Here is a 26475-nt window from a genome sequence, read left to right as displayed (position 1 = left end):
CTTTCTTTTCTTCCTCCCTAAATATATTATTTGCACTTTTCTTATGGAACTTAGCACATAACTTGTAACTACTGTTGTACATGGCTTATACGATCTATATTCCCTACTGGACTGTATGTCTCTCTTGGGGACAAGGCACACACAGCATTTATTTTTCCCACAGTATTCTTCAAAGTGCTTTACAACAAATATTTGTTGAGCAAAGTTATAACTATCATAGAAATTATAGTTTAAAATCTTTGATATCAGTTATTTTATAATTATTATTTACTTAAGGCTGAAGAAAAAATCTTATTAATGGATGCTTCTGACTTTAATATATACTATGGAAATGCACAAATGTTTTCAAACCAATATATAGTTTCAGATCCTAATCCTGAGCCTGTCTAACAAGGTGAACTTACCAATACACTGTAAGAGCACATTAAACAACTCTAAATTTTTTCCTACAATATTGTTTTTAGACGTTCCAATGACACAGAAAGAGGTTTCATTTATCACATTTAATAAATATTTATTAATGCAATTCTAGGTAGTTCAAACATTTTTTAAAAGGGGGGAATATTAAAAAAAAAATTAAAACTGAAAACATGGTACCAATATCAAACAAAGTTTTGAGCTAGAATTTAGTTTACTTCCTAAGAAGCAAGCATGCTTTGCCTGTTCTCTTTTTAGAAGAAAAAATGACATCTATGTAATATACTTCCTTTGCATATATATATATATATACATATATATATATATATATGCACTGACATTCAAATGAGGCACAACTTTAGATAAATAAATAGTTATAAAATAAATCTTCAGGGTTTAGTCATTAAGAGTTTGTCAAGATACTTTTTCTAAATAACCTTTTTGAATGGAAAAGATAACAAGATTCAAGGAGATATACTTTCTAAACAAGCACTTTAAATGAATTTTGGTGTTCACTAACTTAAGTACTCAAGGACTTGGTTTGAAGAGTCCAAGAGACTAAAAGTCTGCTTTTCAAGAGTACTATGATCTTCTATCAAGGGAGAGATTTTGGCATTTCTATATTCTAACAGTTCACGATCCTTGCTTGATGTCAGTAATTCATTGTCGACTACTCCAATAGTCGCATCTTCTACCAGAATATTTGCTTGGTATGCTCCAACTGAAATTTCAGGCATTCCAATGTAGTCATGATCTGCCACTACTGAACCTTGTAAGAGATAAAGACTGTCTGAAAGAAGAAACATAAGTTTGCCTTTTAGAATTATAATTAAACCACTTTAAAATTAAATAATGTTAAATGAGGAACAAAATTCCAAGTAATACAAATTAACTATCAAGATTAATTTCTGGTGGGTTCTCGTATCTCCTAAATAAATATGTCAAAGAATGAATAAAATGACATATGAATTTGACAGTGCATACATACAGAATTCAGGAAAGATCAAGGACTTTAAAAGAGCCAAACTTTTTTTTTCCAATTAAAAAAAAAAGGAATAATATAAAGGGATTTTTTTTTTTACAGGATTTAAAAAAAATTTTATTGGGGTATAGTTGATTTACAATGTTGTGTTAGTTTCAGGTATACAGCAAAGTGAATCTGTTATACATACACATATATCCACTCTTTTTTGGATTCTTTTCCCATTTGGCCATTACAGAGTATTCTCTTGACCTGTGTTTGGTAGGTGTGGGTGGAGGGGGTGGTAGGTGTGGGTGAGGGGCTGAGAATCATGGTATAGATTAAAAACGAAAGTTATAAAACTATATTTTTGATATTGATGATATTCTTAATATACTTCTGCAAAGCATTTCTGGGTGAATTAACATCTCGAAAGATGTTTTAACAAATGGAATTGTTAAATACTTACATTTACAACTTTAGATAATTCTCTGGTCTTTATAGAATCCATATCAGGGCAATAATATTAAATTGTCACAATATGAAATGATAAACTAAAATGAAGATTAAGTTCCTAGAATCAGGCTTATATAATAGGAATGTGAAAGTAGGCAGGCTACAACGAATTAGATTAAAAAGCTTAGCTTACTTACGTCTAATTTAATATTAAAATGCTCATGACCTCTTAAAAGGTGTAGCTAAATCCATACTAAAATGAGACGAGGAATCTTCCCTGTCAGCATTTCATTCTATTTTGAGCAAATTTATCATCACTATCAGGAAAAAAATGCTTAATATGAAAAACACATGGCAAAGTAGCATCATCTTTATAAATAAAGGTTAATTATATAAAAGAATTTCTCCCTACATAATATTTTAATTCATTACAACAAAGAACTATTCCACCGCCGCTGATTAACTTCCTGGACCCCTGCCTTCTCTTTCTGGATTTTCTCCCAAAACATTAACAGATTCTCTTGAAGATTTTAATACCTTAAAGAATCCTCAAATTTTAAGTCCAATAAATAGCAAAAGGAACATTAATTATCCATTTAGATTAGAGATCAATGAAAGTTTCTCAGAGCAGATAAATTTGGTAATATATCCCAGAACATTATTCCACCCTACCCATCCTCATACTAATATGTGAAAAGCTAACTGAATCTATTCCAACCCTATAAGTTACACATTTATGAACTTTAAATTTACAAACATCAAAAGATCAAACAGGACTTCCCTGGTGGCGCAGTGGTTAAGAATCTGCCTGCCAATGCAGGGGACATGGGTTCGAGCCCTGGTCCGGGAACATCCCACATGCCGCAGAGCAACTAAGCCCGTGTGCCATAACTACTGAGCCTGCACTCTAGAGCCTGTGAGCCACAACTACGCGTGCCTAGAGCCCATGCTCCACAACAAGAGAAGCCACCACAATGAGAAGCCCGCGCACTGCAACAGAATAGGCCCCGCTCGCCGCAACTAAAAGAAAGCCCTCACACAGCAACGAAGACCCAACGCAGACAAAATAAATAAACAAATAAATAAACTTAAAAAAAAGAATATTAAAAAAAAGATCAAATAAAGCTATGCTCTCTCCCAACAATGGCATAGTAGACTTGGGCTTGTATGGACATTTAGTTTTGCCCATTTACTTCTTCATTAGGCAAAGTGTAGTTGGTATTTTAGTTTTGAGAGGCTTTCTAAGTTTAACCCCACCAATTCTTATTAATGCAAAAGTAGTAATTAGATTGAAAAGGCTGTTAAGAAGATATACATACTTATGATGGAAATAAAAGTATGGGTAATTGAAGGTGATAAGAAAATGATTTTTGTATGTTAGTAGGGGATGTATTGCTGAACAAGAGAACAAGTCTGAAAGATACAAAAATCATGCAACCCATGAGAAGTGCTATGCCCAAGAGTAGCAGGAAAGAAGAAAAAATGATCAGTGAAATTGAAACACTTTTAGAATGTGTTGCTAGAGCTTCAACATCAAAGTCTGCTATTAGCTTGTTAATACTAGAGAAAGATAGGTTGTAATTTAAAAGAGAACTTAAAAAGGTTAGATATGGTAAAAATGTTGCTGATGAAATTTTTCTAATAAGCCATGAAGAATTTCATAAGTTCAGGGTACACTGCTGCAATGTATTAGTGACAGCAGCTACAATATAGCATTTAAAGTATTTCCAAATTGGATCTTTGCAGAGATCTTTGATGAAGGAAGTTTTCTGTCTCAAAAATTTTTTTGCATACAGAAAGCGGGTCTATTGTAGTAAAATATGTCCAGTAAACATGTATCAACAGGGAAACTATGGATAGATGTAAAGCTCTTAGAAGTTATCACTTTGATTTCCTGCAAATGCATTCAAAGACCTTGAGCGTAAGCACCTCCTAATTACAGTAGACTTAGAAACAAATGGACTTTACCAACCTCACCTGTTTGTAAGAGGACAGCTTCTATATGAAAGTAACCAATATATATCTGAATATACATACACACACACACACACACTTTCTTTTAAATAAACTTTAAAGTAACTTAGTGTGATAAAACTGTAGAGAATAAAGATTATACTCAGCAAATTCTACACAAATCACTCTATATGCAATTGAAAACTACTCTGGAGATTTCAAGCCTTCTTTGTGTAGGAAAAAACAAAATTCTCATTCATTCATAAAGGTCAAATATGTTTCAATTCCTACTATGTTCTAAATCTAGTGGACCCAAGAGAAATGCTCTTTAACTTCGAAAAAGATTACCAAAGACTTACCAGAAAGAGATTTTTGAAGCCTTACATACATGTTGAAATAATCTATCTTAGATAGATAATAAATAATGCTATCTTAAATATACTGGGTAACTATAAAATATATTATTAAAATTTTTTTCACCTACTTTTTAAACATGGCTACTAGAAAATTTTAAATTTTATATTACATAGTTTTTGCATTACATATCCATTGGACAGTACTGATCTAGAACAGTCCTGAGTTAGGGATACAGAAAAGAACAAGATAAGTTTTTGCACCCAAGATAAAAAGACACAGAAATAAACAAACAAAACCATATTAAAGGACTTTTCTACTCAGTCACATTACACGATAGAATTTAATTATTTTAATTTTCTCATTCTATTTATTTAGTTACTATTATGACATGTTTGATGAAAGCATTATTTCGGTTTTGACTGGACTGAATACTTAAGTCTTTAGTTTCTTAGAAGCAGAGGTATTTTCAAGACATTTCAGGAAGGTGTTATCAGCAGTTTTGACACACTTTTTCTTATTTAGTTTTAAGGAGAAAAAAAATGAGATTAAGAGTATTAAAATTTCCCTAGGGAGAAAAATAAGTTAAAACCAAAGCCTCAGAAAAGTCTGAGTGATTGGATTAATTTATTTTTTCAAATAGAAAGAAAGTACAAGGTTTCAGAATAATTAATTTTCTTATTGTGAAGTGAGGTGTCTTGACTAATCCTATACATGGCCTGATATCCTAAAACTATTACAAATGTATTGCCATACTAGTACATCTTTTCTTATGATAAAGTAACAAATAACTACAATTTGATACATAACACATAATTGTCATAATAGATAACCAATACTAACACAGAGAACTGAATGACTTTTAATTTTGAGATTACATAATTAGAGGTCAAAGGGAGCTGCTTTGCTAAAACTACAGTTGGCTCTCCATATCCCAGGGTTCGTATCCATGGATGTGCGGGTGGGGTAGGGGATAAAGGTTGGGGGTACTGTACTATGCCATTTTATGTAAGGGACCTGAGCATGAGCGGATTTTGGTATCCACAGGGCTCCTGGAACTGATCCCCTGTGGATACCAACTGATGACTGTGTATTAATAATAAAGTCAAGCTCATGGGCTTGATACTAATATAGGGACTAAGCTTTATTTTGTTTTGCGAATGTAGACCATAATTGTGGTAGGCAGAATAACGGACCCCTAAAGATAGCCATGTACTAATTCATGAAACTTGTGATTACGTTACCTTACATGGCAAAGGAGACTTAGGGTAGTGATAGAATTATGGTTGCTAACCAACCAACAGGGAGAAACAGGGAGATTATCCTGGATTATCAGGATGGGCCCAAGTATAAGAGTCCTTAAATGTGGAAGGGGAAGGAAGAATAGGAGGATGGAGTGATGTAATAAATGTGAGAAGAACTCTACCCCCACTGCTGGCTTTTAAGATAGAGGAAGAGGACCACAGCCAAGCAATGGGAACAGCCTCTAGAAGGTGGAAAATGCACAGAAACACCATCTTCTTGAGCCTCCAGAAAGGAACACAGCCCTGCCAATGCCTCAATTTTAGCCCAATGAGACCTACATTGGATTTCTAAGTATAGAACTGTAAGATAATAAACTTGTGTTGTTCTAAGCCACTAAATTTGTGGTAAATTGTTATGGCAGCAATAGGAAACTTATAAAAGAATAAAAACCATTTCACAAATTGTGAAGGGCAATCATACCAAAGCCTTTAGGGGAGGCAGACACAAACTGATCACAATAATTCCCACTCAGAACAAAACTACTCAAAATCTATGTCAGATAGAATAATGGGTCAATAACATTTTTCCTTTCAAAGGGAAACATTACGATTATGAAGAGACACTATGGTATGTCAAAAAATTTCTTGTTAAAATGCTTAGTCTTGAAAAGGTGCCTGGCACTGAACTAGACAAAAAGGCAAATAGGCCTACTTAAAATAGCAATGTCAACCTAGTACTGAATGTGCTCCCTCAACATTATGTTCTAGATAAGAATGGATAAGTTCGCAATGGAAGCATATCTGCTTTGTACAGTGAACTTTAATACAGCTATGAAATCGCAATGCTGGTAAGAGAAACAATGCAGACAAATTCATAGTTCTTTTGGCTATACCTTATTCAAATTTATGTCAAAAGAATGGGATGACTATTCAAAGACATTTTGTTTGGTTTAAATTCAGTTTAAATTCAAAGACTCTTTAAAATCAGCTTTTGAGGTGAAGATTTTCAGGAAAATATGTGATAGAAATCACATTTATTTTGAATTTTCTACAAATAAGAAAAACAGACAAAAACGGACCAAAGAGTAAACAAGAACCAGACTCTAGGATAGCTAGATTAGTACTTCCTTTGATTAATAAGAAAAAACAACTTTACCCATTAATCTCAGGTTCCTTATATGTATACACTAGTACTAATACTGCAATTTCCTTTGTATTACTGGAAGAATAATCTGCAGAGAATTCAAGCATGAGGCAATAATTGTACTGCCTCTGTTTAGAAATTGTTCTATTCAATTGGATTCTGAAATATTCAGCAGTAGCAAAATGTTAGGTCTCCTTAAGAAATTCTCCAGCAAGAGCAAATTGCAAAATGTTGAAACAGATCCTGATACAGCAACATTTTAAGCAGAAATTTTGTATTAATTAAGGAAGGTTAACACATTAGAAGGGAGCAAGTCCTGAACACCAAAGATTAAAGGGAAAATCAAAAGAAGAAGAAAGGACAACATGCACCTGTATAATCTTTTGTCCCTACTTAACTTGCAGAAAGGAGAAATCATAAAGGGCAGCTTAGAACTAAGAGGAGGCACAAGGAATAAATGTGCTTATCTTCTAACAACGAGAATGAAGGTACTGTGAGCTTTCTGAATTGGAACAGTCCAAGCTAAGTTTACTACTAGAGCAACTGGTTCTGCCATAAGCAGAAAGGAAGGTACTCAGAGCTTTTAACATGAGAGTTGTGACCCAGATCAGAAACAGAGTTGGGCTATTACAAAGCAGCCCCAAGGGCTTCATATCCTAAGAAAGAGGGTTATCTATTATCATCATTTTTGTAATTATTATTTACTTAAGCTTGTTAAATACCTCAGTTGTTTATATTGTTTAAAATTGTACTAAATTGTATCTTCCTTAACTGCTACTCAGATTCAAATAATACTGATGCTTTATCTTTCTTTATAGAATAAACAAAATTAACTAGCTAAGGTACCAATTCACTCCAAGTTATCCACTCCAAAGAAACTCTAAGGAGCACATAAAATAGGACATAAAGTGGGACTTAATCTGAAATCCATGTCATTTAGCTCCAGTCTATGAAAGAAAGGGTTAGAGAAGATCAGGATATCTTGACTATTTGTAATCACATTTTGAGGCAAGTATTACCTTGTCCAGTGTGCTATTTACCTCTTCTTATAATGGCACTTTATAGCATTCTGAGTATCTCCCACTCTCACCTTCCCCTGCATCCACCATGACTGTGACTAAGATGCAACATTAAAAATTAATCACATTTTAAAATGTCCCCTAATATATTTATCTCACAACAGAATTCTAGAGAGTATGTTTGTTTTTGGCATTATTTATCTTAGTTACTATCATTTCATGCTAAAAGTGACAAAATATTCTGAAAGTGAAAATAATGAAGATATAATTCTTCCTTCTGTGAAACACATTCAGTGTCTCCCACATGAACTGTGGGAAAGTGTGTGAAAATTACACTAGAAATCAAGATAAAATCTCTTACAAACCTGACAGTTCCAGAAGACACATGCTTATAAAAAAGACTACCTGGGCTCCAATACTGTACAAAATTTTATAAAAATGAGAAGGGAAAAGAAAAACTAACCAAAGGAGGGGTGCGGGGCGGGTGAGATTTCTTATATTTTTAACTTCTCTCTTCATTCAAAGAAAGTAAAAATGTAGAGAAGTGACAGATATTTACCTTGTTCACTGGATTCTCTTACATAGGGCTTGAGGTGGGACATTTTAATGGGTCTTTTAAGTCTTGTCCCAGTGTTGTCTCTCAGAACAGCACATCCATTTTCTGTAATATAGTCTATGACACAAGGACCAACCCATTCAGATTGGAAACGACCATCCTTCCACCAGTTTTTCCTTTGTCTTAAAACTTCATGACCCACTTTTAGTTGAAATGGATTTAATTGCTTTGGTTTCTTTTTAACAATGATTTTGCTTTTATTTAGTTCATCAAAACTGTTGTTCTCCATCTGCAAGTGTAAAAACAAAAAAAAAGAACAAAGGGATGAAAGAGCTAGAGTTTCTTGAAGGTATATACAGATAATATTATAATAAAAAGATTACTTATTGAGATGCTACTGAAAGCTAGGCAAGAATCCCACTTAATTTTTTAAAACAGTATTTCAAAGTCAGTATTATTACCTCAACTTTATAAAGAAAATAAAGTAATATGAGATAAAGTAACATGCCCAAGTTAAACAACTAGAAAGCAAAACCAGGGATTTGAATTCAGCTCTACCTTGATTCCAAAACACATAGTTTTCCTAGTAATGTCTCTCAGAATTTCATAGCTAATAAACATACTGTTTAATCAAAACATGCAGAATTCAAAGGAAAAAAATTGGTTTTAGGGTATATCATAGGTATGTGAGTGTATGCTGAAATTTAAAAAAAAATCACTTTATAGATTTTTAGATTATAGTTTTTTTCTATTAGATAGAATCACCTGGCCCGCTGAAGTTGTCTTATTCTCCATTACTTTATCAGCTTCTTTAATTGCACCTAGAATTCTGGCAAACATACTTGTATTATTACCATCCACTTCACGAAGAATATCTGAAGTCTCAGGCATGTAAAGATTTCTATTAAACATTTGAAAATACGGTGTATTTTTCGTAGGTTCCTATTAAGAAAAATAACAATTTGTAATAAAACATTTATGTAGCCAAGAAATAGTCATAATTCACAAGTACAGATTATAAAAAGGTACATACCGAGTGAGTAACATTGAAGGCAAACGAAACAGCTGCTAGGTGATCATCCCAGTTGTTTGGGTAGTCAGCACAGTGTTTGGAAAGAAATGTTTTGATTGTGCTAGGTGTACTTACAGTTGGATTAATAGTTTGGGAGGCATGAGAAATTACAATTTGCTTTGTACCAAACAATTCACACAGTTCTACATTGATCTGAAAAACATATAAAAAACAAAGCTGATTTTAAAATCTGTATTTTATTTTTCCCTGGATTGAAAGGTTGCAAAAGAATTTGAATCTTGCCTTTTCCTTGACCATAGCCAGTCTTTATGAAAACATACATATTTTGTTTAAAAGAGTAACTACCATTTATTGAGTCCTTACTATGTGCTGATGCTTTACATTAGTCATTATACATGACAAAAATCTTATGAGATATTAACTCCATTTTAAAGATAAGCAGCTGAAGCTCTGGGAGGTTAAGTGCCTTGCCAGACACACACATACAGCAAGGAAATGGAAGAACAGAATTTAACACTAACTCTGAGTTCAGATAACATTTTAATTCAGTAGACAGTTTCTCAAACACAGTTAACATAATCCACTTGACAGCTACATGACCTTGGTCAAATCACCAAACCTCTGTGTACTCAGTTTCTTCATCTGTAAAATGAGGAAAATCCTACCCACGACTCTCTTGAGGATTAAATGAATAAATGTTTATAAGGCACTTAAAACAGTGCTTGGCAAGTAGTAAGCACTTTATAACTCTTAATGTTACTATTATTTTTGTTGTTATATTTATTATGGGCAGGGCCTAATAAGTCAAAATGAGTTTAGAAAACTTCTAAGAATAAGCCTGTTAACTTATTTTTCCTACCTTATTTACACCTCAAACTATTTTTTCTTATTATTTTTCGTTGGGGTAGTCAGATAGTAGTGATATAGTAGTGGGGTAGTGATATAGTTCTGGCCAAAAAGATTTAAGTGAAAGTTGTTGGGCAGACTCAGCTAGTTCTAGCTTTTTTTGCCCATTAACCTCCCCCTTCTTTCTGCCAGAAATGTAGAATTTGTGGCATGCCATATTGTAAGCATAAGATTGAGAGTCACATCTCAAAGATGGTGGAACAGAATGCTAGAAGCATGGGTTCCCAATGACATTCAGAGTTACCCTTCCAACCCTGGAGAGGCTGGCTTTCTTTTCCCTAAGTATAAAATAAACTCCTATTGGAGTTTATATATTGGAGGGAAGAGAAGGGTTCTCTGTTACAGTGGAATACAATTCCTACCTAATATATGTACTAACGAAGGCCGCCTTTTTTTTTTTAACATCTTTACTGGAGTATAACTGCTTTACAATGGTGTGTTAGTTTCTGCTTTATAACAAAGTGAATCAGCTATACATATACATATATCCCCACATCTCCCTCTTGCGTCTCCCTCTCACCCTCCCTATCCCACCCCTCTAGGTGGTCACAAATCCCCGAGCTGTTCTCCCTGTGCTTTGTGGCTGCTTCCCACTAGCTATCTATTTCACATTTGGTAGTATATATTAGTCTGTGCCACTCTCTCACTTCGTCCCAGCTTACCCTTCCCCCTCCCCGTGACCTCAAGTCCATTCTCTACATCAGTGTCATTATTCCTGTCCTTTCCCTAGGTTCTTCATAACCATTTTTTTTTTAGATTCTATATATATGTGTTAGCATACGGTATGTTTTTCTTTCTGACTTCACTCTGTATGAGAGACTCTAGGTCCATCCACCTCACTACAGATAACTCAATTTTGTTTCTTTTTATGGCTGAGTAATGTTCCACTGTATATATGTTAGGCCACCTTTTAAATCAAAAGTAATCTAAAAGAAATCCCAGAAAATAGGTATTATTTGGGTCAGCCTCAATCTGAGGTCATAATTAATGGTTTTAAAAATGACTGACTTTTGGAAAAGGCTTCAACTTGAAGAGGTTGCCTAGAACTGATCCAGTGAATCCATTTGTGAGATGCTACCTAGATATCCTTAACCCAAGAGCCTTTTTTTCTCCCCATCAAACCAGACATTCCATTAGTGGTCACAATTTTAGTTTTCCATAAGACACATTTTTAAAATTAAAGAAATAATTTTTCCTTTACAAATGTTAATTCTCTTTTCTTCACAGGTTTATAAAAAGGTCTTTGTGTATTTTATTGAAACAATTTAGCAAATACTCAAATGCTCTAAGCTGAGATATGTTAGAAACATCTGTACTTTCATCAACTTTATAATAAACCTCCCACATTGTGTATAATGTTCTAAATCTTATTTCAATACTTTAGCAGTGTTTCCTATGTCAGTATATGCTGACAAAAAAACCCATTTTATTTTGTCACGATTATGCCTGCTGTATAATATTTAAGCCATATAAATCACAGCAAAAAGAACAAATTTTCTTAATCACATGTGATTTTTATTTTTTTGTTAAACCTCATAAAAGAGGCTTATGAACATTTATTGTTACTTTTGGTAAAATTTTCAAAGTCTTGGATTATCATATGACTATTTTTTTATTTTTAAAATTAATTTTTATTGGAGTATGGTTGCTTTACAATGTTGTGTTAGCCTCCACTGCACAACAAAATGAATCAGCCATACACATACAGATATCCCCTCTCTATTGGACTTCCCTCCCATATAGGTTATCACAGTGCATTAGGTAGAGTTCCCTGTGCTACACAGTATGTTCCCATCAGCTGTCTATTTTATACATAGTACCAATAATGTATACATCATATGACTTTAAACATGACTGGAAAGACTGCTGGTGATTCATAATGGTTTCATATTGTCATTACCTAGTATCTTGAAGTACTATATGCATTTAGGATGAGGCTTTTCATTAATAAAGGTAAAAGTAAGACAATATTTCAAATAGATTTCTTGATAATTTTGAGTTTTGGTGGCCAATTTCCTATCAGATCTGATTAGTCCACATTTATTTTTATATCGTTAATGTATCTGTGAAAGAGCTAGTACTAGAAGTTACTTGTGTCAGCTCTATCATTTTCCTGTGGTTGAAAGGTGATTGCATTATTCGTATGATCTTGTTTCACTGCAAGAAAATTAAGCCACCTAGTTATTCTATGAAGGGTAGTTTGGCAAAAACTGGACAATATCCATAAATTTAATTACTGCTGCTAAAGCAAAAGAATGAGTGAGGGAACCACTATGGACTCCCACATGTTGCAGATTCTCACTTTTTTCCCAAGATACCTTCCCGTACCATGTGCGACACACAATCATCTGCTTTGTTGACTCAGGATGCTATTATGAATCTCTATATATTATTAGTAAAAGCTTCATTTCTTTCTTATTTATTAGATAAAAATTATAAACAAAAGTTCTAATATTGTCATCCTACAAACTAGATTGTCTTGCACACCTCATTTTGCAGACCACTGCTATGTCAGTCAAGGTAGGCAATATTATACTGCAGTTACAAAACACATTCAAGGCTCAGTGGTTTAACTCAAAAATTTTACTACTTGCTCAGACAAGGTCAGCTGTAGGTCAGGGTGTCTCTCCAAAGCACCTAGGTGCCTCAGAAATCCTGGATGAGAGAAAATCCACTACCCTTTAGGGTAATATCTGAAATATGCAGTTAATTCTCCAGAGACAGAATAAGACTGGGAGAAGGAAGAATTGAGGATGAAGTTTTCAATACCTCAGGCTGAAAGGGGCACACATTCATCCATTCAACTTCTTTGCCCAGATGTGTTACTTGGGCTTGCCCACCTGAAAGAGGCTAGGACAGTCGTCTATTTTTGGAAGGCTAGGAGAACTAGTTATTGCTAAGCAGTAGTAATTTATATCACAAAACAACAGATGATTATGTATATTTTAATCACTAATAGTTATAAAAACAACATAATGATAACATATAAACTGAAAAGTTAAGGGAAAAAACCTATAATCTCATTACTCTTAAAAACTCCATGGTTAACCATATAAATTTTTATTTTAGTTTCTTTACATCTATTTTTTACATAGTTATCTGTGTAAAATATGTATACATAATGTATGTAATAAAATCTTTTACCCAGAGTTTTAACTGAACATGTTTTAATCAGTGTCCATGTTATTTCCTTTTCTTGTAAACATTTTTAATGACTACAAAATATTTCATCATGGGGCTTGACGTTTTTCTGAAACACTTCCTTTATTTGGATATTTAGGTCATTTCCTGTTTCTCGTTAATATACATAGCATTGTAGTAAATAATATCGTAAAAGAGCTATTTTTCTATACTCTGGATAATCGCCTTAGAATTCTTAGAAATAGGATCGTTCACCAAGATATATATATATATATGGCTCTTACTGGACCTTTGGCAGACTGCTTTACAAGAGTTAGTTTCGAGTTGCTATACTACCTGTAATGTAAGGCTATATTATTTTATCTGTAGTCTATTTGGTATTTTTGGTATTACTACTATTTTTCTTGATTTAGATAAACAAAAAATGGTCTTAATTTACATTACTCATTACTATTGGGTTTGAACATTTTTCCATATTTATTATTTTTATTCCCTCTTGTGAATTACATTTCTGCCATTGACTAAATTTTTTAATTTGTTTGAATCTTTTATAATAAAGGCATTAGCCCTTTCCTGCATGAATGTGCTTTATTTTTTTGGCCTATTTCTTGGCCTGTACATTTTGGTGATTTTTACCACATATAAATTTCTAATTTTTAAACAGCCAAAGTTGGTGATTTTTCCATTTAAATTTATGCCACTATTCCCTAAGCTTGGAAAGTTAACTCAGTCTCTAGAGATTGAAAAAAAAAAAAGTCAATTGTATTTTTTTGTTTCAATTAAAAAAAACAAAATTTTTAATTTACCTGAAAACAATTTTGGTGTGCAGTAATTCTAAAATCATATTATAGAAATAACTAGAAAATTGTTATCTATGCTGTTAATTAAATTAAATTTATTAAATAATCCTTCCCTAACTCCACTCATTTATGATACCAGCTCTATCATTTTAAACATGGTTACTAAACTCTGTGCCAAAGGGCCTCCTTAACATCTGTTGGACACCTTGAAAACTACTAGCTTAAGGTAGTTTATGGTTTCAACAATAGATCAGACTACATTCCTTTTGATGATGTTTCTTTACAGAACTGTTTTTTGACAGGCGCTATGATAAAAAGCAATGACTGTATAAAAATCAATGCAAAACAGGAAATGAGGATGGCAGTGTCCAAACTGATTCCAAAGTTTGAAAAGCTTAGCAGTGGTAAACAGGTATACACATCCCATTAGTAACTAACTGTGGTTATTTAAGAATGAAATGAAAATGAAATGAAATGAAATGAATGAAATGAAAATATTATTTCTTTCAATTTATGACTACTATTTTTTTAAATGGCTAAGTGGTTAGGATATAAATACTAAGTTGTTTGGACCTGTGCAGAAAAAGAGTTAACATAGCAGAACTAAGGCTGCTATCCTGTGAAAGTCCTGCTTACAAAGTTGGCCCTTGGCTGGTGTCTAGGACCTTGGATTTCGTGCGGGTTTCCACCATTCCCTAACTGATTAAGGGTGGCTCACAGTGCCAAAACTGTTTATACAATCAAGGTGGCTTATGCTGAACACCTTCTTTCTTTTGAGAATCTAGAATTTTTGGTGCTTATGTGATCAGCTCCCAGTAAAAATCCTAGGCACTGAGTCTCTAGTGAGCCTCCCTGGTAGACAACAATTTACATGGGTTGCTATAACTCTGCTGGGAGAACTGAGCATGTCCTGTGTGATTACACTGGGAGAGGATGTCTTAGAAGCTTGTTCCTAGTTTCCCCTGGACTTATCTCCATGAGCCTTTTGTCTGCTGATTTTGCTTTGTATCCTTTAGTTATAATAAATCTTAGCCATAGTATGAACATCTGCTGAGTCCTCCTAGTGAATTATAAAACCTGGAGATAACCTTAGGGACCCCTTGGCACAAGCCCTAACTATTTGATAAGTATCATTTTAGGTATTTCTTTTGGACTGAGATATCAAAGGTGCCGTGAACCTAGACAGTCTGGTTATTTTCTTACACCAGTACCCTGTCAATTATAAAAATTTAATAACATGCCTTAAGTATAGTAGTTATATTCCTTTTTTAGAATTTTTGTATGTATTCCTGTCCACTTATTCTTTCAGGTTAACTTTAATGCGGATAAAGGCCAGGGCAAGGGAAAATGCTCCCTCCTTTTTAATGCTGATTAGAAATACATTAACATATAAATTAATTTTGATTTGGGAAAAATTGGTATCTTTCAATATTGAATTTCTCATTCACAAGCATGACTGTATTTCTCCATTTAGTCAATTCTCCCTCTACATATCAATCACAGAATTTTTAAGCTAGAAGCAAAAAAAGACTCTTTGGTCCAACCTCCTCATTTTACTTTGAAGAAAACTAAAGACAGGTTTACAATTACTTAGTGGCATAGTAACTATTAAAATCCTTAATTTCCAGTCCAACTACCTTTGTACTATACAATATTAAACCTCTATATCTGTAGGAATTTTCTAAACTTATTAAGTACCATATAAGTTGTGCTGCTCACTGAAAGGTGAGTAAAATATGCTCCTAGATCTAACTAGTTTGTCTTACCTGATGAATGAACTCATCTCTTTGGTCCATTATTATTTTCTGAGGAGGTCCATATAAGAAAAATATATTGATAATAGCTTTAGAAATTTCTGATGCTGAAACATCACAAAGAGGCAAAATCACAACCCATTTTGTGAACAAATCTGTCATGATTATAGCATATACATGACTTCTGCTGCTTGTATGAAAAGGGCCCATCAGATCAACAGTAACTATACTCCATGGATTCTCCACTTTGAGAAGATGCTGTTTAGGTGCTAGAATAACCGTATTTTTTGCCACTTGGCAATGCTGACAAGCATATACCTATAAAACAGGCATACAATAAAGAAAAGGTATACAAATGTTAATATATTCAATATAATAAAAGCAGTCTTATAAATCTGAACTTTGAAATGGTTGATAGGTACTTTGTGTTTTGAAGGAGAAACTTTTGGACTATTCTCATAATAAAATAAAACCTATTCAGAATATAAGCAAATATTACTTGCTACTACTATTCAATGACTGCCTTAAGGGTTTTTATTCACATGGAACATAATTCTGGTTTACAATCAATAAATATTTATTAAATGAATAGATCTTAAAACATGTTTGCTATAATTTTAAATCAGTATGTGAGTATATAATTTCTATAAGCAAAAAAAATTTTTCTTTTAAAGTTATCACTCTACTGAGTTCATTCATTCATGTATGCAATAATATTCATTAAAATATAACTTTATTCAAACAATATTTATAGATGCCAGAAATTCCACTAGGTCCTGGAAAAAGAGAATGAACAAAAACAAAGCCCATGCTGTCATGGAGCTTTCATTTGTGTGAGATGAGATCAATTGATCAACATATGGATGGTGCCATTGTTCAACATATTTCTGGAATTACACTTTGGAAACTACTTTCAAACCAAGTCCTGAACAAAATTTTTAAACCAGTCTTTTTGCATTATAGTTACTTTTGATCAAAATTTTTATTTTCTGGTTTTTCTAACTTAAACTAATTCTCATCACAAATTACCTTATTTCCCAAAATCATTTTTCAAATGATAAAGATGTGACAAAGATTTCATTGAATGTCTGTAAAGGAATGTGTGGCAGGTTCTAAAGGCAAATACAAAAACTGAGGTCTTTGGAATACCTGCACAGACTCACAAATGATACTTAGTTAAATTAAATGTTGTGTTAATTCTTTATGCCTGAAATGACAGTCTTTTTAATGCACTATTACGATTATTAACGGGTTCTCACATACATACTAAGGAATTTCTATCATTTGCTATATGGAGCACACTAGAAAGAGTAGGGATCAACTGACCTAGCAGCAAGAATCCCAGAACTCCTAGGTGAATTTTCTATTAGAAGAAGTTGAGGTCCTAATGGGTTATAAAGTTACAAAACTCAGACTAATTTCATTATCTTCACAACTTGATTTTGCAATTAGCTGGTTTGGTGTTTCTGCCATATTTGACATTTTCTATGTCAAGACAATATACGGACAAAAGAGGAGACACACATGGGGCCTGACTTATAATGAACATATTCTCCTCTCAAGAAAAGATTGTATGACTGCCATCAAAGAGGTAATGATTAATTTTTGGTCAAAGAAATTTCAGCCCCATTTAAATTCTGCCTACACAAGATAGTTCAATGATGAAAATCTGGTTCTAGATAATCTATCTAAACAGAGTATTTTCAAATATTTAAATAATGCTTTGTTCTAGTTCAAATTATATTTCAGTGATTTTAAAGAAGATTTTTGAAGGGAAATAAAACTCCCTTTAAATGTTTTGCAGAAAAACTACCCAGACAAAAAGTACTTAATGAGAAGTGATATCTAGAGTTAATCTGGAGCAAACATGAATTTTGGATATATACTACAAAGACATTATTAAAAATATTCTAAATACATAAGCCATACCCACTGTTTGACATCATTGGTCACAGAAGTCCAATAGTAGCTGGATTCCACTAGAGTAAGGGTTCTGGATATGCCATGATGGGCTCCAGTGTCATTTTCATGGCATTCTCTTAGGACTTTCTTTTTTTCTTCTTCTGAAACAATTACCAAACGATTTTGTTTTCTGTCTTTTCCGACATAAAACAGCTTTTTTTCTGAAATAAAAAAATACCAAAAAGATATAATTGAAATTTTTAGATATCTATATAGTTTTAAGATAATCATAGCCTTATCTTCAAACCATGAGGTTTTTTTTGTTAAATCCTTTTCCCTCTAATATAGAATATTTGTGATGATGCTACCATACAATCTGAAAGGTCCTCAGCTGTTACACTTACTAATAGATATGTAGAACTAGCCGCTATAGTTTTGTAGCTATCAACACAAGTAGGGCTAGCTTGTTCACCAAAGCACATGGTAAATATGGGAGTATAAAATTATCTTCTATGGGAGTAATCAAACTAGAAAAATACTTGCAGCAGGCACCTCCTAAAAAAGGCAGGAATTAGCAAATAAATTATGTACAGATAAGCAACTTCTGGAATAGAATTTTCCAAAATAGCATTTCATCATAGCTGTATTTTTGTAAGCAACCACCTCTCTTAAGTTTTTCAGGATTTGGGTAGGAAATAGGGTTCATAAAGCCAAGAAAGTGGGCAAACCTTAATCCTCAGGGCAGTTGTTTTCCTTTGGAGACACCTGGAAAGAGTCTACGGCTGGGAAGTAATCAGGGCAGGAAGAGAATAGCTAATTCTCCAGTGTGGATGAGTAGCTATTCAAACTCCAAAATACACCAGTAAGCTATTAGTGTGCTTAATTAAGCACATGCTGAGTGGAACATTCCTTACTTGAATTAGAAAGTAAGCAACTTAAGGGCAGGAGTTATCTATCTTATTCATCAACATGTTCCCAAGGCCTAAAATGTGACTGGCACACAGGAGGAACTCAGTAAACATTTGTTGCATAAATGATTAAATAAATGAATGAATGAATCCTCTTTAGTCTAAGATGTAATAGGTATGCCTGTTCTTAAGCTTAAGGGAGTTACTGGAAGGGGTGTACACAGGGAAAAATAAGCAGGTATTTATTTATTATCTTAGAATTTTCTTGACCTGCTTTGAGAAAAGCCTGATTCTGTACCTACAGGCAAAATTCCCATTAATAGTACCAACATTCATTTAGTCATCTGGTGATTGTACGTCTTTGCTTATCTCATCCCAAACTTCTCTTCCCCTTTGGAGGAGGAAGAGAAAGAGGGGAAAATTATCATAACCTTTCAAGATAAATATTCTACTGTCTTTCAAATATTTAATTCATTCAGGGGGATTAGGAGTTCAAAAATAAATATGATCCTGAGACTATTTAATGGCACTGAGAGGGAGGAACCACAGAAATAAGTAGAGTAAGTTAACTTTGTCAACATTTTCAATATTAGGCATCAAATAAGTTCTTCATTGAGAGTGACACAAATGTTTCTTGTACCACTAGAGTAGGAATCACCTGAGGACAAAAGCAGGTGACATTAATTTAGGTAAGTGTTTTGTTTTGTTCATGGTATCATTTTCTGTCTATGATTTAAAATGCCCTTTTCACGCTTACTGGCCTTCAGTTAGCTTCAATGTGAGTTTTATTTTGCTTTTGACTGAATGGCATTATCAATTTAAATGGTAATTGTTAAGCAACGACCAATTACTACAGAAATTCTCAGGATTCCACAAGGAATTACATATGGAGAAACATCTATATAAACTCTATACTAAAAATTGGGGGCATTAATTTTACCTTTGAAGGCAAATTTTTTTGCTGCTCTTCTTATGCCACTTCTCTCACTAGGCAGTGTAGTTGGATGATATTCACCAATTCGTTTATAATATGCAATCTGTTTAAGATGAAGGTCACCATTTTTTCCACTACGAACCATCATGAACCTAGGTAAAAGGTATTTAAAGATATAATTTAAATGATAAACTAATTCAGTTGCTATTTCAGTTTAGCCTTCTGTCATATTTCTGCTTACATGTGAACTGAACATTCCCGGAATATTATCTGTGTCAGAGATAATTGTAGTACAGAAAAGTGTGTGATGTAGATGAACTAAAATATTCAAATGCTATTTTTGAGACACAACATGACACATTATCTCGTCTCTTTCCCTGTGAAAAGAAATACTGAAAAATTTCCACATACTGGGAAAAAAGGAAATGACAAGCACACTTCAAAGTTTTGCTTAAAGTCTCTATTACCATCAACTGAAATGTTACTTAACATAGGATAGTTCTGTTATGTGACATTTGAACAAATGACAGCTTATAAGAGGGAAAATGTAATTTTATATTACTTCTAAATATATTCATGGTCATTGCAAAATGCAAAAAATTCTCAAATCATTTATGAGAAAGATACATTTTAGAAATGTTCAAATGATAAATGGCAATGAAGATATTTCGCTATGCTAGATCTCATACACTCTTCTGAACTACATGTAAGCTAATTTTTCTTGAATAGAAATGACTTTCGTTCTGTGTGTACTTTCCCTATGTTATAAAGAAAAATCTGGCTGGACTGGCCAAAACAAAACTTCTCTATTTTAGACCTAAGCCATATGGAAAACCATTACTACATTCAAAAAAAAAACCTTTCCCTCATATTTTCAGTCAAAACGAACTATTCTGCGCTGGTTATTTTGTTTGCCACCATCCCCGCTGATCCAGATACATGTTTGGCCTTTCTCTCCCTGCTGCTGTACCCTTGCAGACTGACCCTTGCAGACTGCATTTATAGTTTTCTGGTTGGACTTGTCCAATGGGAGATACGAGCAGGCAAATTAGATGGCAGAAGAAAGAGGTCAGGATGTTTATTTCCCGGCTCCTTCCTTGGTTTAAGCTGCAACCCTCTACAATCATAGCTCCTGTCAGGAAGCCCATCTTCTGTGTCTCTAGTTCTCACTGGAAGTCTGTAACAACATTTCTTCTTGCTGCTTCAGCCCTAGAGGTGGTTGCTATTTTCTGCTGTTGCTAGTCTCCAGGTGCCATCTTGGTTTCTTTGACCCTTTCCATCATATGTTTATAAACAGGAACTTCATTAAATTTTCTTTAAAATCCTAGCAGAGTATATCTTCTGTTTCCTGCTAGAACTATAATTGATACAAATGCTTAAAATTCTGAATTTCCAAAAACAATATAGATGTTTACTGACCACTAGAAGATGCAGGGATAAGGCTACAAGAAAATATTACTGCAGAGAAAGTGTTAGAACAAAGCAGAATAGACCATGCTTATAAACTATGGCTTAAAAAGCTTATTAAGTCTCTTTCCCAATGATACAGCACTTTGCACATTTAATAACCATCTTTCCGATCTTTTCATAACTTTGGGATATCAGTACGCCATTTTAAAAGCAAAGGTTCTGCAAAGCTAATTCTCTCCTATCATAACCTAAAAAACAGGTCAATTATCTCTATAAAACAATTAGCTTATTCTAAGTTTAATTCACTTTCCATTAAATACATAAATTTTTTTTCATTTTATAATAAATGGTTGTACCCCTAAATCAAACAAATGTACCTTATCACAGTTTCTAAAACATCTCAAAAATGAATGGATCAGATTTTAAGACCATCTATGAAACTACAGTAAATCAGACAGTGAAGTACTGGCATAAGCCAATACTTATGGATAGACAAACAGGTCACTGAAATAGAATAGGGAGTCCAGAATTAAATCCACATGTATGCAGTCAATTAACTTACAACAAAGGCATCAATACGATGTGGGAAGAGATGGTCTTTTCGATAAATGATGCTGAAGCAATTGGATATCTGTATCAGAAAAAAAAATTAATATTGACCACCTACCTACATCATGAACAAAAGTAATTCCAGACAAATCATAAACCTAAAAGTGAAAAGTAAACTATAAAACTTCTGGAAGGAAACACAGAAGAAGATCTTCAAAACCTTGGGATAAGCAAAGATTTCTTAAACAGGACACAAAAAGCACTATTCATAAAAGAAAAAAATTATAACACGTTGGATTTCATTAAAATCAAAACTTGTTCATCAAAAGACCATTAAGAAGGGAAAGGGTAATCCACAGATTGGGAGAAGATATCTTTAATGTATATATATCTCATGAAAGACTCATACCCAGCATATATAATTAACTACTACAAAATCAAGAAGAAAAGGATAAAACTCAATACAAAAAAATGGGGAGGGGCTTCCCTGGTGGCGCAGTGGTTGAGAGTCCGCCTGCCAATGCAGGGGACACGGGTTCGTGTCCCATTTGGGAAGATCCCACGTGCCATGGGCTAGGCCCGTGAGCCATGGCCGCTGAGCCTGCGCGTCTGGAGCCTGTGCTCGGCAAGGGAGAGGCCACAACAGTGAGAGGCCCGCGTACCGCAAAAAAAAAAAGGGGGGGGGGAATCTTACATTTCAAAGAAGTGAATATCCAAATGGTTAATAAGCAAGTGAAAATGTGCTCAACATCATTACCCCTAGGGCAATGCAAATTAAAGCCAAAATGATTTACAACTACACACTATTAAAAAGGCTAAATTTAAAAACAGAGACAACACCAGGGGTTGTGAGGACAGGTAACCGAAACTCATACACTGTTTGTGGAAGTGTAAAATGGTACAGCCACCTTGGAAAACGGACAGTTTCTTCTAAAGCTAAACATGTTTACCCTAAGGACTTGGCAATTCTATTTTTAAGTTTATATCCTAGTGAAATGAGTATATGAGTATCAGAAGACATGTATAAAAATTTTCATAGATGTTATATAGTCATAATACCCCTAACTGGAAACAGTAAAGGCATCAAGAGGTTTTACCCTGTGTATACTCAGTCCTTGCCCTATAGACACTTCTGTTGTTTTCCAGTTCCGTGTTGCTCTAAATCTCAGTGCTTTTCAAACTAACTGTGAAATCTGTGACAATAGACCCCTTGATGCCTTTATTTTCATGTCATCCTATCTACAGCCTTTCCTCTGCCAAAAGATTCTGTGGCAAACTTACACCCTTCATCAATTTTCAATTTAGGAAGACTTGTGTGGTTTTAAGTATGGAATATAGACTGTCAGTCTACCTATCCATTTGCCTGCCTGTCATTCTAGCTCTGTATTATTAATAATTCTCCTTAACTCTTAAAAAATCAACCAAAAAACAGGCAAAAATCATTTTTCTCTGTCTTATTTTCATCTCTAGGATACACTGACGCAAGCTCTTCCAAGTCCAAGAGATAGAAGGACCCGTCCTTTCTTAGTTTACATTAAATCATTATGGTCTATATTCTGTAAAATTTATAATATATTATAAATGACCCCAAATTCTTGTTTTCCCTTAATGGCTTTTGGGACCACCAATGTTCTAAATCATAAAAGAAAACGTTAAAACATCCCAGCCTAGCCACTGGGAGCATGGTACCTGTAGGAGGATGAAATTTATTTTAAAAAGGTAAAATCCTTTGTTACCTCCATTTCAGAGACCAGTAAAGGTTGCAAAATTTCCTGAAGGACATTAAAAAGAAAAGGGGAGAAGCCTTTTCAGGCCTCTAAAAAGCCCGCAGGAGCAAAAGACCAAACTCTCACACCTCAAAGGAAGTACAGGTCCTAAAACACAGAGGTTTATCCCAGGGGATACAAGGATTCTTCAATGTACGCAAATCAATCAATGTGATACACCATACTAAAACACAGAGGGATGTGGGTAATTGCAACTGGTAGAAAAAAATTGGCCATTGGAAAACATGAACGTCTGCATAAAGGACAGTGATGTCTATATCTTGCCCTTATACTTAAAAACCTCTCTCTTCTAAGTTCCCACCATACCCCTCCCATTTCCCTTCTCCTGGGTATCTTAGTCCATATGGGCTGCTATGGTAATTTATTATAGACTAGGTGGCTTAATAATAACAAACATTTGTTTCTGATAATTCTAGAGGCTGGGAAGTTCAAGAACAATCTGGTGGATTCGGTGTCTGGTAACAGCTTGCTTCCTGGTTCATAAATGGCATCTTTCCTATGTCCTCACATGGTAGAAGGGGTTCAGGAGCTCTCTGAGCTCTCTCTTATAAAGACACTTAACCCATTCTTGAGAGTTCTACCCTCAGGATCTAATCATCTACCAAAGATGCCACCTACTAATACCATCACATTAGGGGTTAGAATTTCAACACATGAATTTTGGGGGGACACAAACATTGTCTATAGCATTGAGGTAACTATAGTTACTTACTAATGGCATGCCTGCACCTCTGGTCAGTGTACAATTTCTCAAACCTTGGAATTAGATTAGACACTGCCACCCTCATTTCTTCTTCCGTACTGATTTTCGTACAGTATCTGCATTATTACCACAGCAAACATCCAAAAACCAGTCTTGCAAAGATATAAAAAAAGGAATGTAGTGTGACCTAATGTTGAAACTGTGAACTAGTGGTCCACAAGGGATATGATAGATGTTGAATACACCTGTGTTTCCTTTGAAAGTTTACAGTGTTTCATGGCACCCTGTGAATTCACTATGATGCGCTAGGAAGCCTTGGCACACAGCTTGACAATTCAGAGTTAAGGCATTTAACAAGTGAATACAAATTGGATTTATTAAGTTAAATTTTTGGATGTTAAAAGGTTGTAGACTGATAACACTGATATTTATAAATTATAGGTCGCTCAGAGGTACAGACTAAAAGTTTTCGACATTCCTTTAACTGGAATCAAAAAAACCTGGCAGATGACAATGCTAATACTAAGTTCTCTAAGTGTATAACAAAAAGCACCTATCAGGTCAATTCCATATATCTCTTTTCTAAGCACTTCCTAAATAAAGAAAAAAGGCAAGAGGTAATTTCACAGAAGAAAAAGGTTTCTTATTTCATTTTCTCTTTGTAAAATTAATTTTTACACTTCTTAAAACATACACATCATTCTTGATGATGTGTACTTCTAACTTCCAAAAAGTTCAGGAAATAAGGCTTTCTAATTTGAAAGACCAATCATTATTAACAGGAGAGTTAGTTTATTTCATTATTTCTATTCTTTTGCATCTTTCACACAATTATAATATAGCAAAGGATATTAAAATACATTTAATCTTCAAGAAGTAGGGAAAGATGAACAGATTTTTGAAAACTTAAATATACCACATCACACACTGAAAAATTAGATCTTGACTAAAGAACACATTAATATAGCAGCAAAAGGAAGCCCAGTGACTGTGATTCAATATCCCATTTTCCAGATAAGAAAAAAGACTTCAAGTGGTTAATTCAGATTGAAATTGACTGGTAAATTATAATACTCAACAATGGAAGTAAATTATTCCTTTCTGAAACAGCATTTAAAAATTCCCATATAGGCTTCTGCCTAGAATGCAAAAAGCTGGAAAAAAAAAGTCACTCCTACCCTAACAATGAGAAAAGAACTGGATAAGTTCACTAAGATGTCAGTTCTCCACAAACTGATCTATAGAATCAATGCAATGCAATCAGAAACCCAACAAGCTCTTTTGTAGGAACTGACAAGCTGATTCTAAAATTGATATGGAAAACCAAAGGACTCAGAATAGCTAAAGCAAGTTTGAAAAACAAGAATATAGTTGAAAAATTTTACATTACCTGGTTTCAAGACTTACTTTAATGTTATAGTAATCAAAACTGTGTGGTATTGGCAAAATGACAGCCATTGATCTACAGAACAGAGTGTCCAGAAATATAGCCACACAGAAATGGTGTTTACTTATTTTTGACATAGGTGCCAAGGTAATTCAATAGAGAAAGAATAATATTTATAACAAATGATGCTGGAGCAACTAACTAAACATCCATATGAAAAAACATGAATCTCAACTCATACCTTGCACCATATGAAGAAATTAAAATTATTCACGATGGTCACAGACCTAAATGTAACACCTAAAGTTACAGAACTTCTAGAAGACAACAAAAAAGAAAATTTTTGTGAGCTTAGGTTAGGCAATGACTCTCAGATAACAAACAGAAAGAACCCCATAAAAGAAAAAATTAAAACTTCTGTTTTAATTTAAGAAAATAGAGAAATCACAGCCCAGAGAAAGTATTTGCAGTACACGTATATAATGAAGAACCTGGGTCCAGAATTTATAAAGAATTCTCAAAGCTCAATAATAAGAAAACAAACAATCCAATTTTTAAAATGGGCAAAAGGTGTGAACAGACACTTCATCAAAGAAGATATGGTTAGCAAATAAAAACATGGAAAGATGTTCAACACCATTAGACAACAAAAACGCAAATTAAAACCACAATGAGATACCACTACAAATCCACCAAAATGGCAAAAAACAACAAAAACAAACAAAACCTGGCAATACTAAGTACTACCAAGCATGAAAAGCATTGCTGGTAAGAATAAAAAATGGTGTAAACATGTTGGAAAACAGTTTTAACCCAAGAGAAATGAAAGTATATGTTCACACAAAAATGTGTATGTGAATGTTTCTAGAAGCTTTATTCATAACAGCCAAAACCTGAATACAATCCAGAAGTTCATCAACAGGTGAATGGATAAACAAACTGTGGTAGATCCACACAGTGGAATACCACTCAGCAAAAAGGAACTACAAATACATTTAACAATAGAGAGGAATCTCAAAATCATTGTGTTAAGTGAAAGCAGACACAAAAGGCTACATACATACTATACGCCAGTCTTTTTATGACATCTGGAAAAGCCAAAACTATAAAGAGAGGAAACAATTTTTTGAACTGATTTTTGAAAAATAACTACAAAA

General features: G+C 33.8%; 1 protein-coding gene across 4 annotated transcripts in view; it reads right to left on the bottom strand.

Annotated features, from left to right (window-relative positions):
* Nucleotides 1-488: 488 nt before the first annotated feature.
* The window catches only part of GIN1 (gypsy retrotransposon integrase 1), a 28643-nt gene continuing 2656 nt past the window's right edge, over nucleotides 489-26475 (bottom strand). Inside the window, exons 2-9 of one of the 4 annotated variants that reach the window (XM_033408496.2) lie at nucleotides 21455-21523; nucleotides 19489-19634; nucleotides 17668-17861; nucleotides 15751-16056; nucleotides 9138-9329; nucleotides 8870-9046; nucleotides 8108-8393; nucleotides 489-1207 (exon numbers count right to left, since the gene is read on the bottom strand). In XM_033408496.2, the coding sequence (XP_033264387.1) occupies nucleotides 933-1207; nucleotides 8108-8393; nucleotides 8870-9046; nucleotides 9138-9329; nucleotides 15751-16056; nucleotides 17668-17861; nucleotides 19489-19634; nucleotides 21455-21465 (1587 nt within the window). In that variant the 5' untranslated portion in view covers nucleotides 21466-21523 and the 3' untranslated portion in view covers nucleotides 489-932. Of the gene's footprint in view, nucleotides 1208-8107; nucleotides 8394-8869; nucleotides 9047-9137; nucleotides 9330-15750; nucleotides 16057-17667; nucleotides 17862-19488; nucleotides 19635-21454; nucleotides 21524-26475 lie in introns of those variants that run through there. The other 3 variants (XM_004281320.4, XM_033408497.2, XM_033408498.2) reach the window with 3 other exon arrangements.

Source organism: Orcinus orca, chromosome 3, assembly GCF_937001465.1.
Source record: "Orcinus orca chromosome 3, mOrcOrc1.1, whole genome shotgun sequence".
Classification (NCBI taxonomy): domain Eukaryota; kingdom Metazoa; phylum Chordata; class Mammalia; order Artiodactyla; family Delphinidae; genus Orcinus; species Orcinus orca.
Note: the sequence above shows the minus strand (reverse complement) of the source record. Positions and strands in the feature narration are given on the sequence as shown.